The 14,385-nt window shown below is 44.1% G+C and overlaps 1 protein-coding gene across 2 annotated transcripts; it reads right to left on the bottom strand.

The window, feature by feature from the left end:
• Positions 1-444: 444 nt before the first annotated feature.
• LOC136475652 (protein arginine N-methyltransferase 5) lies at positions 445-12,910 on the bottom strand. Of its 2 annotated transcripts, XM_066473234.1 has the most exons (29): positions 12,594-12,910; positions 12,302-12,508; positions 11,622-11,711; positions 11,445-11,522; positions 11,260-11,348; positions 11,081-11,156; positions 10,905-10,991; positions 10,629-10,707; positions 10,094-10,188; positions 9,970-10,005; positions 9,247-9,315; positions 8,830-8,898; positions 8,431-8,484; positions 8,198-8,272; positions 7,912-8,004; positions 7,718-7,821; positions 7,575-7,623; positions 7,418-7,504; positions 7,188-7,293; positions 6,993-7,080; positions 6,807-6,900; positions 6,663-6,724; positions 6,436-6,442; positions 3,317-3,337; positions 2,290-2,373; positions 1,836-1,916; positions 1,117-1,186; positions 939-1,027; positions 445-841 (listed from the first exon to the last, which is right to left on the bottom strand). In XM_066473234.1, exons 1-29 carry the CDS (start codon positions 12,735-12,737, stop codon positions 707-709), a joined length of 2,418 nt encoding a protein of 805 aa, XP_066329331.1. In that variant the 5' UTR covers positions 12,738-12,910; the 3' UTR covers positions 445-706. The 2 variants fall into 2 exon arrangements, with proteins under 2 accessions (XP_066329331.1, XP_066329330.1); XM_066473233.1 differs by lacking the exons at positions 445-841; positions 939-1,027; positions 1,117-1,186; ... (1 more) ...; positions 2,290-2,373; positions 3,317-3,337 and having other exon boundaries at positions 6,360-6,724; positions 10,094-10,200.
• Between the last annotated feature and the right edge of the window lie 1,475 nt (positions 12,911-14,385).

Raw genomic sequence — 14,385 nt, 5'->3', positions numbered from 1 at the left:
GAGAGAAATGGTGATTGCAGGGTTTGTGGCTGAGGTGAACCACACTCCATGAGATGAGGCAAACCCAAGGTGTGCCAAATTTATTGGAGACAAGAGATCCAATTCCAACTTGGGCTCTGCATGATTGCTACCTCCGCCAGATGAGTCCACATCTCAGTAAAGTTCTAAGTTTAAATACTAATTTGTATTATTGTCTAGTGTGTATTTAAAAAATCCAATACATCCATAGCATTCATCCAGATCATCATGATTTGACCTCCGCCTATGCTGTTTCAACAGAGCACAATTGAAGCATAAAACCCTCCTAGTCAAACGCTTTTATTTTCTTTTTTCCCTTTTCGTTGGGTTTTGGCAAATAAAGTTTTTTTTGCTGTTGCTTCAGATCATGATTCGGGCGTCAACGTTCTGAGCTCCGAATAAATCTAAATATATTCACAGCATTCATGCAGAAATATATTAAATTTCTTTACTATCATATGCCGAAAATGAGGAGGATCAAGAGATGGTTTAGACAGTTCGTACGTGGTCATCTCAGCAAGTGCACAACATAACATTAGTACACATACAGTTCCAGTCATCCAAAGACGACTTCAGAACGTGGCGACACCACAAGACTGACAACACCTCAATTTGATATGTTTTACTCAAATCTAGCACGGCAGCGCCAATTTACTTAACTAGCACTGCCTACTCTTGCTAATACTCGCTATCTACCTTTGAGCTCTTCTTCAAACATGCGCATTTTCTCCTGAATCGGCGCCAGGAAGGACTTGAGATCCTTGCAAATCCGTGTTTTGTCATCGGATGTGAGGCCCTTGTCATCACTGAACCTTACTTGTACCTGAAACCAGAGGCAGAAAATAAATATGCCATGTATGTCATGCCTTCCAGTATTGTGTTGGTACTGATATCTCAGTACATAATAATGACAGCTTTACCTCCAAGTCATCAATCTCACCAAACGAAAACTCAGGAATGTCTAAATGTCCTTTGATCTTCTTGTTTTCTTCTTTAATTAACCATTCACCTGACAAGGGCTACCATGAGTTACACTGCAGTAATAGCAATAAAAAAAGGACCAACAGTCTTGAGTGAGTGATATGATGTGATGTCTACCTTTAAATCTCAAGCTTAGTTCATAATTATATCCTACTCTCTTCTTGTTGCGGACAGTGACCTGAAATGCCTGCAAAGGAACCAGTGGTTTATATTCAGAAGTTAAATTATATCACAATACAGAGTTACAGAGATACTTCAAAGAAACAAATGGCTATCACAATTCACAAGGCACCACAACAGATTCCATCCAAGGTAACACAGGAAACAGTATAGTTTCCGCTGTTATGTGCTAATGTACCCTGAAGGATTTTCAATTCAAAACATTTTGTTAATCCATTTAATCGCATTGTTCTTTTTAAGACGAAGCTCACAACTGTTGACCTTAGCAATCAAGTTTCAATGGACACCGAGCTGAGCAAAGTGCATGTGAATCCTTCACAGTTTTTTTTTTTTTTAGGCCAAGATCTAAGTGATCCTACACTGCCTGCTGTCTAATAATAATAATATTATTATATAACTAAATCCAGCACAGGTTCCCAAAACATAAATCAATACATGTTAGTCTAGACACTAATGCATTATGCTTTAGTACAAGCGTCATTCAGCTATCAGGAAAGACAGACAGTTTCATACTACAGAAGGGTGATGTAGAGAGAAATCAATCGCATCAGGTGTACAATGGCAAGGAAGCAACATGCATAATCAGACTGTTTCTTTCAAGCACAAATTGATGACCGAATAATAGAATTGAATGATTTTATTAAAAATATACTTACATCGCCTGAGCACTTGGACACTTCATCAACGGATGCCTTCCCTGTAGGGAACTCCAATGAACCTAAAGAGCCCAGCAAATCCTGTAGCACAAAGTAGCCAGCAAATGTCAGAATTTTTTTAAACAGAAACATCATTGTACTAGGAGTATCATAAGCCAAGTATTTTTTGGTCGCTGCAGGGGAGGAGCGCCGGTTATGGTGCATGGCAGGTGCTCGGGAGCTGTCCTTCCTGACTGCCCCCACTCCCTGATGGTTAGCATGTATGGTTCGGTCACCTCGACAGCTAGTTCACGGGCGCGAATGTAATCAGTCAAAAAGTATGGTGTGTGGTGTGTGGTGTAAAGGGTTCTTAACCCATCTTTCTTCTTAATATAATGAAGCGCAGCTCTCCTGCGCTTTTCGAGAAAAATAAGCCAAGTATTTTTTGCCAACAGCTGGTTACTAAAATATTCACCTTTATCCTAGTATTGGCCCATGAGTTGAGGTTCTTTTCCTCCCAGGTTCCAGCCTGCAAAGAGTAAAAAAACGCATCAGAAAACTTGAATACGAATAGCCATAAATTTGAAGACATGTACAAGGAGATTTATTCTGTCTAAAGCTGCAACATTCGTAAGATGGTATGGATCAGCGTCTTGAGCAAAATTAAGCATAGACATTTTCCTGTCATTTCTTCTTATTATCAACTTCAAAGAAGCATAAGTGCCAAAAAAAAAAACAGCTGGACTTATCATATTACAAGATAGGAGCAATGCCATAAGATTACTCAATGTGAACATAAATAAACCAAATTGTAAGGGTGAAATGAATTCATGTGGTGTCAAATCATTTAGAATAAAAAGACCCGTACCAATTAGTTTACACATATCATACATTTTACCCATTAGTTCAAAGTTATAAACCTATTCACCCTTCACATGCATTTCCCCTATTCATGCACCTATCGTCCTTTTTCTATCTCTCACTTCCAGTTCCAGGGGTAATCAGGGTTTATGCCCTTAGGAATCTAGCATAAAAATATAATATTCCCCAAACTGGATGCGGTCAGCCCAATGTCTGTGGATTGAATCAACTCTCCATAAGCAGCAGGAACACTCATTCAACCAAGATAAGAAACATTTCTTGCAAGTACAAGGGTGAATGCATCCAGTATTCCACAAGAACAGAATGGAGCAGCACATTAACACAAGCGACATGTTTAAGAAACAATAATCCTGCGCCAATCAGCCAACCAAGCAACAAATTCATGGCAAATAAGCTCTGTCGATTGGATTGCTTTTTCGCTGAGGGTATTTGCTGACAAAAGGTGACTAAATTTGTATACTGGCATCATGCCAAGGTATCATATTTGGTTGTCACTAACGGACTCCCAGCGGTCAGATAAACAATACGTAATCACAAAGGAAGTTGAAATACAGATCAGATCTAGCATTCGTCAGCTACCCCATCAGACTCCACGCACGGATGAACACTAAGGACACAACGGACATCACAAATTCGTGGCCCTTTTAGTCGTCAAGCTTGTCACAATGCAACTACTTACACGATTCCTTCTCCAATCCAACACAGATGGACGGAAGGGTGGAGTCGTGGAGATGATGATACGAAACGAGATGAGGGGCGGAGCTCACCTGATTCCAAACGGAGCCGAGGGGCGGCGGGTTACCGTTCCCGTTCCCGTTGGCGGCGGGGTCGAGCTTGCGCGGGACGGGGAGCGGCGCGGCGTCGCCGGTGGCCTCCCGCACCCAGTACCTGTACGACGACGCCTTCTCAGCCGTCGCCGTCGCCGTCGCCGCCGCCGCCGCCGTCTCCTCCATCTCTAATTCTCTACTCGTTCTCCGGCGCCGATGACGGACGGACGGACGGACGGATCGGTGCCGACGCCGGCGCAGATCTCTCGGCTAGGCGCGGGGCGGGAACGGGATGGGGGCTCGAGCTCGACGCGTCGCTTGCACTCCAATTCTGACCGCTTTTTCGGGGGCTTGCTTCCTCTTTCTCCTTTTGTGTGTCGTCACTCGTCAGGGTCAGCCCACGCCCAGTGGCGTGCCCGCGTGTTCCAGATGCTTCCGGAGCCTTCCCGGCAGTACACGCTCACTAAAGAGTGAACCTTGCCAACGGGCCGGCCCGGGCCGGCATGGCCTGGGCCCGTGACAGGCCCGACCTGATGAGGGTCGGGCTGGCACTGCACGCCGTGCCTCTCGGGCCTTGCCGAACTAGGCTTCGTGCATGGCGGACGGTCCAAGCACGACCTGTCGTGCCGCTTTTCGTGTCGGGCTGGCCTGAAAAGCACGCCACGCCCAATGGGCTAGGCCAACCCGAGGCCCACTGACCGCCGACAGAGAGAGGGAAGGGGAAGCAGGAGAGGTGGTGGCAACCGCCGGCGTGCTGGCCGTCGAGGAATGGAGCTGCTCGAGATCGGCCACCGCGCTCGAAGCTGCCGCCGCTGGATCCGCCGCCGCCGCTGGATCCGTCGCTGGAAGCCGGCGCGGGTGATGCGGCTGCACGAGGGAGGCGTGGAGAAGGCGGCCGGTGGTGTAAGGCCACGAGCGGGAGGAAGAGGCGAGAAGGTGAGCGCGACCGAGCGGGAGGGCCAGGAGGCGAGCACGACTGCGACTCCGTGAGTCGCGAGATAGAGCAAGAGGGAGTGCGGCGGGGCTGCGGGGGTGGGGCGCGTGGGTGGGGGAGGGGGAAATGAGTGTGGCGGGGATTAAGGATTAGAGTGGGCTCTTACTCTTAGCAGGCCGTGGGGGAAGTTGGGCCGCTACCGGGCCTGCCATTGTAGGCCGGGCCGGGCCGGGCCGGGCTGGCACGTCGTGCCTGGGGTAACGCCTAGGCACAGCCTGCTACCCCCGGCCAGTGCCAGCTCGGGCCCGCATGTCACTAGGTTGGACTGTGCTCGTGTTGGGCCAAAATTACGGGCTTCGTGTCGGGCCACCGTGCCACAGGCTGCATGGACATCTGTATACCTTGCGGGCAATGTGTGGGTTCCACGGTTGGCACACACGTCAGACACAGAACACGCACGCACAGCGACGGGTGCCATTCAGTCGCGTGGAAAACGATCGTCAGGCTTCAAAAATGTTTTTTTTTGCAGCCCTAAGATAAAACAATTATATGTTCTGTTTTTCTTTTTCTTTCAGAATATCCGACCATTTCCATGTTCTAGGGAAGCAAACCAATCTCCAGTCAAAAGAGCCACAAAGATCGAAAAAGGATGCAGACGTTTTAAAATTAGATGATTCCCCGCGCGTTGCTGCAGGAAATTGTGGTGTGATTTATTATGATTGGTAATCAAAGATCTGAAGTTGGTAGGAGGAGCTAAAAGATTCAAGTAGCATTCATTATTCATCCTTGAATGATTGCAAACAACATGTTTGAGTTGGAATAAAAAAATTCAGTAGGAGTTGAATAACTCCTCTATTGACTTTAGAAGATAGATAATATGAAAAATGTCAAAGGAAAACCTAATGGGCCCGTTCGCTTCGCTGAAAAAACAAGCTTGAAACACTTGTTCCGACTGATTTGTTGTCAGAGAAAAATACTGTTCCTGACTGAAAAAAACAAGCTGAAAAAGATGGATTATAAGAGAAACATTGTTACTTATATGAACTGAATAGACGATCTTGAGATCTAGACAAACATGCAGCCATTTAGTAGAATAAAATGATGGCTCACTGACGTGCATCTGGACTGCAGCTATTGGAGATAAGAATAAGAAACAAATAAAATCTAATCAATGCTGCAAACCAAGTTCTAGAAACAGAAGTAATGTATATGAGAAATAATAATGTGTACAGAAACACTGCAGGTGCCAAGAAGCATGACACTATCCCTGCTAGCTTCAGAGCCTATAGCAGATACCTCGTGGAGTCATGGGCAAGAAGGAAGAAGCACTCTGGTTCAGGATTTGCAGATCGAGATAGTTACGGCAATGATCATGGTGATTAAGAAGCTTCAGATCGAGATAGTTACGGCAATGATCATGGTGATTAAGAAGCTTCCATGGATGAGGATTCACTCGTGAGGAGGGAGGGTTGTTAAAAGTAGCTGCAGCCCCCTATTATATCCTTTATTGTCACGATACAGGAAATGGGTGGGGCAGGGAGAGGAATGGAAAGAGGGGTGTCTGGCGTTAGGCCAGTCTTAATGAAGATTTCATATAGTTTTATGGATATTAAATATGCTGACATAGCACTGTCTTGATGAAGAAAGAGAAGATAAAAGTTTCATAGGAGTAGAGAAAGTTTCATGGGGATGAAACTCTTCTGCACTGTTTCCAAAATATGGATATGTTAGAAACTGTGAGATGAAACCCCCCACTGAGACTGGCCTTAGAAAAAAGGTGCTGATGGCCTAGTGGTTGCCCATTAATTTTCATTTGCAGCAATGATGATCAGTTACCTTTTACCAATGGCTTGGAAGCTAAAAGGGTGGCTCAAACAATCAACAGTGAGGATAGAGATGACTACTTAAGATCTGACGGCTGGACCAATGTTGATGATGTGGCACAACGTGGAAGCTGAGAAATAGGCTAGTGGGGTTTTGTTTTATAAGAGATTAAGATTTGACGAAACAAGAACATTTGCAAGCCAAGAAATACTACTACCACACTATCAAAATCGAGTAGGCAACGTTGGAAGTCAAGAAACCCCTTTCAGATGACAACACGTTACAGATCCTTTGATCTGCTCCTCCGGGGCAGAAAAACCAGTAGCACCCGACTCAACTCAAATAGAACTAAACCCTATCATCTCGCTGTTCTTTTTTCTTCTCTGTTACAACACAAAGCGATGATCTTGATTGGCTTATTATAGACCAACCCAATACGACCGGCCATTGCTGTTGTGGATCGGCGATGGAGTCGGCGTAGTCACAGCCCACTCGTACCACACCTGCAGCAGCAAAGGGGAAGATGAGGGTGAGATGGTAGAAATTCCAGCATCCCAGAATCGACAGGCCATGACATATGCTTACCTTTGTGGGGGCACAGCACCGCCAGAAGTGCACTTCTATAGGAGACCCTTCCGGCACGTAGATGGGCTTTCTCAATGGGAAGAAGATGGGGAACCTGGCAATGTTTCGTCATGAAGATACAGTTATTGATGGCAAGATTTGAGAGATTCGATTGTTCGCTTTTGTAAAGATCAGGTTGCAGGTTACCAGCTAAACATGTTTGGTGTAGCGGTGTTTGGCTCGATTCCAAGATGAACATCCTTATAAAGAACAGAGTCAAAGTAGCCCGCAAATCCTGCCAAAATGATGGGGGAAACTTGAGTTAGGGAGGGGCCAACTTCTGTATCTATGGTACTAGTTTACATGAATAACAAAATCCAAACAATGGTTATGGTTGCATACCGTGCACAAGGCATGAACCCATATCTGGTAGCATTTCAAATTGCAACTTGGTGTACCTTTGGTTGCTAGCATTTGGTGAGAAATTTGGATGGGTGAAAGTAAAAACCTATGTAAAGATGTAAAGTAAAGGTGATCACCAAATTTCATGGCATAAACAGAAAAAATATGGCAATGTGTCAAACTGTGATTTGATCAGAACCGATGAAGCATACACAGATGTGATCTCTTACCTGCTGCGGAGGTGCAAGTGTCGCTATGCGGTGTAGTTTGACAACATATGCAGTTTCAAAATGTGCAATATCTTTGTGTGCTTTGATCTGCAGAAATCATGTCACTCAGGTTTCTATAGAAATGTCAAAAGCTTAACTACAATTTGTAGACACCTACGTCGTTGTGCAATTTTGATGCTGTTATTGGTTGGATGAAACTGGTGTATCTGCAAAGAAACATAAGCAGACAATCAAATGATATTTAACATATTTTTTACATCAGGAATTAAGGAAATATATGTATAAGAAAGGGTCCAGTACGATGAAGGAATGGAAATCCCATCAGGCTTCAAGAATCGCTGAGCACCATCAAGACACTCAGGGGATAGTTCATTGTCACCAAAGGACCCAAGCAATTCACTGACCTGATTCATGTAGGTATGTAAGAGGTTTTTAAAATTAACAGGTTGGAAAGGTTTAACATGACCACTTCCAAAAATGAAATATCACCATACCAGAATATCTGCCTTTTCAGGGGCATCCCAACACCGCATGTCACTAGAAATTACAGTAACCAGGCTTTCCCAACCCTCCAATTTGATCAAACTCTGTTTCAGCACCCAAAATAGATCAAATCAAAATATGCTAATGGAATACAAGAAGGCAACAGTAGATATAGCAATACAACAAGTAAAATGATTGTATCAGCAATTATTGCATTGACAAACTTTAGTAGTTTAGTACCAGCCTAATGGACATGATTGAATAAATAAGAGACAGAATAGCCACTCAATAACTTACATGAAGAGTAATAACAGCGTTAGGATTTTTTTCAACAGCATATACTTTTAACTTGCGGCCAGTTTCTTCAGCGGCCTGCAATGTCAAAGTTTCATTTAGCTCAATTGAAGAGAGATACAGTTGTACGACATTTTTCGAAGAGGGTGTTCCACTTGTATCCTTATGACAGCAAATTAATCAAGATCCTCTTTTTTTCTTTGAAGCTCATAAGCTTCAAGCGAAGTGACGCTAACCTGCAATGATGCTCGTACTAGAGGTCCTCGGCCTGCTCCCACAACCATCAGAACCTATGTTTTTTGAATAGTGAATACATAATTAGACTCAAGAAAAAATACAGAAACATGGAATGAACCCAATGAGACAGGGAGTAGATTTATTTACAGGATGCAGGAAATTAAAAGGCAGAAGAAAAAAAAGAATCATTCAATTGGCCATGGTCCAGAAACATATAGGAAAAACAATATTCGAATTTATGCCATCTCAGCAGAAAATAAAGCCTCTAATCTTATTTAGAGCTATAGCATTACTTCATCTCCTAAATTTTTCGGTATCCTAAAATTTACTGAAAGTATGGTTTACATGCATCAAATTTAGGAGGACAAAACACATCAAAGTTTAAGGCTCAATCTTACCGTACTAGTTGTGGAGACTGCATCATCTGCAACCCTATCAACCAAGGCCTTAGCAACTGCTCTTCGATACTGCTCACATGATGTAAAACAAAGAATCAACAAAAACCAGTATTGGAGTTAATAATAAGCAGACATGAAGTCACAGGGAAAAGAAAAGGTCAACATTCTGGTCATATAATATTTGACTATTTGTTTTCTTTTGCCAAACCAGGTTCATCAGCAGTTCAAGTAAACTATTATTTCAATAGCAGCCATATAATGTGATGCTTGAAATCGTGGTGGAAACAGATAAGAAGTTTTATTCGAATTTCAAATTTTGCATTCATGTTATTCAAAATAAATATGAACAAGATAGTAGCTACTTCACAAGCTATAATATATAAAACAAAGGGCATATTCACATCATATAGCATGAACCTGAGTATACTTCACAACATCCTTCTCAAATGTCTCATAAGTCTGAGCTTCCAAATTATCCATTAGAGGCTGCACCGAAAGGAAAGTCATGTCCCATAAGTATACGAAGAGTAATGGAGGGCAAAGTATTTCTGTACTGGTTTCGTAGGAAAAAAAAAACTCGGGGATGTCAGGTTGTCAGCAGAATAAGTGAATAACCTTGCGAACTAGGAGAAATTCCTTCCCATAAAGATTGTTTGAAGAAATTTGAATTGTTAAACCTTAAAGTAGGATAAAGTGAGCATCATCTGCCTTAGCCTACGAATGCATTTAACCTATTGCAAGGCTGTAGCAGCACAAGGATGAGATCATGGGTTCAAACCCCAAGTCCATTACAACTTCAGTTGTCTTCCTTGAATTAGTGAGGCCTGCCGGCCAGCGAAAGTAAATTTTGAAAAAGCTGGCTGAACATAAGTTTAACCTGGACATCCTCTAGACACACGAGATGCTAGCCTACGGACTTGGTTTATTATATTATGGAGGCATAAAAATCAATCTTAATGACCAAAAACACACTTTTACATTTGTGACTAAAATATCCGACTTTTGTGAAATTCAGTGAACTCATCAATACTCAACCCCTGATAATGGTTTTGGGGGCAGTATAAATAACCCTAACCCATGACCCAATAAATAATTAGTTTTAGGTACCATAGAATCAATGGCAAATACAACAGGACTTACCTGGAGAGGAGACTGCAAAAAATCCCTGTAATTAATCTGAATCAAGTCAAATAACACAAAGTCAATGAATATCCCAGTCAAGCAGTTAAATCCTGCACCAAAGTGTGTCTGCTAGAATGAATACCTCAAAGCGTTCCTGCTCAGGAAGTGGATCCATCCTCTGATATAGGCACGCAATGTACTCCAGGTACGGAGTTAATGCATGTCGAACAGGGGAATCTAAAAGAACAGCTTATTTCAATGGTAATTAACAATTTATTAGGCAAGTACTGAGTCATGCTAAGAAATGAAAGTAAGTTTATAGTGCGACCTAGAATTAGGTGATTAGCTAATACATAAGACAGTATAATCATAGGAATGCTCATGTTGCTATCATAATGAAGTGGAGCTTAGATTTAAACATTTGAAGTTAAGAACTCTTGTATTTTTTTCCCCAGGAGTCGACAAGAGTACTAAAAATTCTGAAATGTAGCATGGCCAGTGAACTATCTCCATCCAAATGTGGGTGTGGTGTGGGTGTGGGGTGTGGGGGGGGGGGGGGGGGGGGGGGGGAGCGGCCTATATTTGTTGGTGCCAATACGAATCACTCTGTTTATGAACAATCATGTGTGGTTAAAGCATACCACGGAATAATATGTCACACAGTATGCATGGCTAACCTTCAGTGTAGCTCTCATCACCTGAGAGCACTCCAGATGCTGGGAAAACATTGAGATTTGATCTCCCAGAGATTATCACCTAAATAGAACAAAAACTAACTCAAGAATGATGTCCGCCACAGTTACCTCAATTAAAACACAAAATGACATATATATACAAAAGATAAAAAAGGCAAGTTGAAAACTAGAAGCATGTAACATTGGTTTGTTGACTCGGAAGATATGAAAATAGAAAGGTTGACTAGGTGTGATCGTAAAAGCATAAAAATAATAAACCTGAACAGAATGGTTAAAAAATCCAGTTAGCAGCCTCTGGTGCCGCTTTGATAAACAAGGATATCCTCTTGAATTTGTAAGAAAAGCCTGCGATGCAAAAATCAAACGGTGACCTCAGTTTTCATTGCCTGACAGCGCATCAACATTAATTTGTTAGATCAAAAATTTGTGATTACATTGGTTTGCAGAATAGCAGCCTTTACAGGCTCCCCAAACCACCGCCCTAATGAGTTTATTGATGGCAGTGTGCTCCTGGTAAAAGAATGAATCTTTGTGAATACCAAAACTATAGCATTATAGATTAAAATAATTAAATAGTTTCAAAAGTACTGGAATGGGCAGGTATGACACTTACGAAATATCAAGTGCCACACATAGTTGGCTACTATGGTCACATAGCAATCTGAACGAATTCCATAATTCCCACGAGTCTACTATTTCACTCTGTAGTTAAAGAAAACAAATAAACATGCGCATTATATATAATGCTAAAATACTTCTACACCGTGTTCCAGGCACACTCAACTGTCAAAAAATTACCGTGTGGCTGTTATTCTTTATTTTATCAAGATTGACATCCATAGGCTCGGACTTCTCCAGAGGCAACCTAAGCCACAACTTGAGAAAGAAGCAGAAGAAAAAATATCATTCAGATATAAGCATATCTAGAACATAGATAAAACAGACAGAATGAGGGGTGGGAGATGGAGGGCATACATGCATATTGGTCAGGCCTTGCAGAATTTGATTCACAACTCTGGCATAATTGCCACAAAAAGATCTCCTGGGGGCAGGAAGAACACATGCCTGCAAGGACGTGCACCAAAATTCAATTTTTTTTCTTCGAAAAGGACAGTGCTGCATGAGACAATCAAGCTAGCAAAGTTTTCAGCTACCATCAAAATCCTAAGATTTTGTATTGGAATGGAATTGCCCTTGTTTCTAGAACTTGCGAGATGATGAAAAACTGAGATGATTCACACACACAGAATTACCAGAGAAGAATTCTTATGCTATGTCAATCGGGGTTTCAAATTCCAGGGCAACCCACAGGTTATCTAGAACTAGAAATCCCAGGCTCACCGGGAGAAACTGACGGCAGTGGGAATATTCCACTGTGAGCTGTTTTTGCTCGTAACAGAATACAATTGCCAATCGAATGCTCTTGGAAGTTGAAAACTGTTAAGATTGTGAAGGGGATTTCAAATGTGAACGGACCGGCAGCCAACGGTTACCGGCTCCCAGCAAAATTAGGAAAATTTTATCCTTATACAATGGTTTTTCAAATCCTGAAGGCAATGTATTGCCCAATTAAGTCTTCAATTTCGCAACAATCAGCGGTATGTTCCAAACTAACGGGTGAACGGATAATGAACGGTGCAATGAGACCACTGGACCTGCAGCGAGACGTGAGACGCCCACGCGATCTCCTGCTTCAGCGTGAGCTCGGAGTCCAGGCGGAGCCGCTCGTCCTCCGCGTCCAAATCGATCCACTCGCTGATCTTCCCGACGACGTGGTTGCTCCACTGGGCCGGGCCGAGGACGAGGTCCGACGCCGACACGGGCAGAACGGCGCCGGGCGCCGGCCGGTAGTTGGGGTCAACCTGCGGCAAGCAGCAGAGCAGAGCATATCAGAGGAGGGGGCGTTGGAGAAGGCATACGGCGGCAAAAGAGCGGTAGTGTGCCCACCAGAGGGGAGAGGATGAAGTCGAAGGCGGAGGCGAGGGAGTGGCTGAGGACGGCGGGGAGGCCCTCGCCGGCCGGGAAGTCGAGCACCTCCACCCCGCAGTAGCGGGAGTCGCTCTTGTCCCCCGGGCGCTGCCCCAGCGGCATCTCCGCCAGACGGGCTTAAAAGGCGCTTCTCCGCCGTACGATGCTGGTTGCTGGTGGCCGCCCGCAGACGGAGCCGCCGGGGAAGGAGGGATTAGGGAAGGCGTTGGTGCGGCTAGGGTTTAGGGGTTTGAGCGGCGAGCGGGGAGCAGGGGGCTTTCAGGCTTTTTGGCCGTTTGGCGGTTGCTTATGTTCTGATTACTCTTGGCTCGGATTTTTTTATATATATTTAACTTTTTACCATTATTACCGACGACGACTCCTGAGAGTATATTTAGGTTTGGCATTATATTTTTAGCATCGGAGAGAGAAAAATGATACACATTTACTACTTTTGCTCGCGTGGCACGTCAGGTCCGCTGTCTAGCTTGGATCTGAGTCAGCAGGCCAATGTAAAATGACCGCCTTGCCCCTAGTGTCTGTATTACCCCGCGGCCCACTCCACTCTCTCCCATCAGCTTCCCTTTCTCTTTTCTCTGGTCCACACGCGATGCCCACCAGCCACCGCCGCCGCCGTGCACAACGTCGCCCCCACCACGAGACATGTCCTCCCCGAACACTTTGACGATGGTGTAAAGGTATGTGTCTGCTTGGAACCCTATCCGCGGTCTGTATTGTTGCCTTGATTTGGGGATTAGGGTTAGGGTTCGTCGATTTGATTCGGTTTTTGTCCATCTCTGCTTAGGCCGGTGATCTATTCCCAGTCTCCGAACAATGGATAGCACCAGCTGTCCGTTTGGTAAGATCAATCACTCCATCTCATTGCATTCAAAATGGTAGATGTTCGTCATGTTTGCTTGGCTTATAAGCCGTACTTTTCAGCCAACGAACAGTATTTTTCTCTCATAACAAATCAGCCAACAGTACTTTCAGCCATGGCTTATCAGCCAAGCGAACAAAACGGTTGTGTACGAACCATGGCATGTAGGATGTTGTCTAACTCGTTGATTTATTTTTTGTGGCTGCATTCTGTCAGGGTTGATCCTAGCAACACGTTTAGATTAGTTGTTAAGATTTATAAGTTTGTCGCCGATGGGGAGTATGGGCTAGTAGAAATGGCTGATCAAGAGCATGAACTGTGGTTGGATAGAAGCTTGCAGTATAGTCTAGAGAAATTTCACGAGGAGATGGCCACAAAGATCATTTGGGGTCCATCACAAACTCTAGCAGTCTGGGTTCTTGACACTGACAGTGGTTCTGAATGGAAAGTGGGATGAGCATTTTCAGCAGCTGATAAAGGACAGATGGGCTAACAGGGTTGCTTTTCTTATAGTTGATGTGGTCAGCAAACATGGAGAGTCTGTTAATGTTAGTTCTGGTAGAAGATGTGTTTCTGGTGTGACAACTGGTGAAGACAGTGGAATTCATGGTAATGGAGGTGGCAGAGCTTCTAATGCTGCCCCGGAGAATGTAGAGGGCACTGGTGATACCTACAGTACTCCTCCTCCTCCCTCTGTGGCTGCTGATGTAGCTGAGCCAGTTGATTGGGCCAATCTAACCATACTACCAGATGCCAATGATGATGGTTGTGCCAATGCAGCTGCTGATGAGGATAAAGTGTATGAGGCAATGGGATTTAAGGCTATAGATGAGAGGGTAGAGGAAGCAGCTAGGGAAGCAGTGCCTATCCCTACCATGACAGCTGAGATGC

The sequence above is a fragment of the Miscanthus floridulus genome, chromosome 8 (genome assembly GCF_019320115.1).
Source record: "Miscanthus floridulus cultivar M001 chromosome 8, ASM1932011v1, whole genome shotgun sequence".
NCBI classification, from domain to species: Eukaryota; Viridiplantae; Streptophyta; class Magnoliopsida; order Poales; family Poaceae; genus Miscanthus; species Miscanthus floridulus.
This window is presented reverse-complemented; position numbering and strand designations above follow the sequence as displayed.

Bases quoted from the DNA above. Each gene is read 5' to 3' on its own strand.
- LOC136475652 (XM_066473234.1), bottom strand. From the start codon at position 12,737: ATGCCGCTGGGGCAGCGCCCGGGGGACAAGAGCGACTCCCGCTACTGC. The intron at 11,712-12,301 runs GTCCAGTGGTCT...ACGTCCTTGCAG, and splicing joins CGTCTCACGTCTCGCTGCAG to GCATGTGTTCTTCCTGCCCC. The intron at 7,294-7,417 runs GTAAGAGATCAC...ATCTTTACATAG, and splicing joins CACTTGCACCTCCGCAGCAG to GTTTTTACTTTCACCCATCC.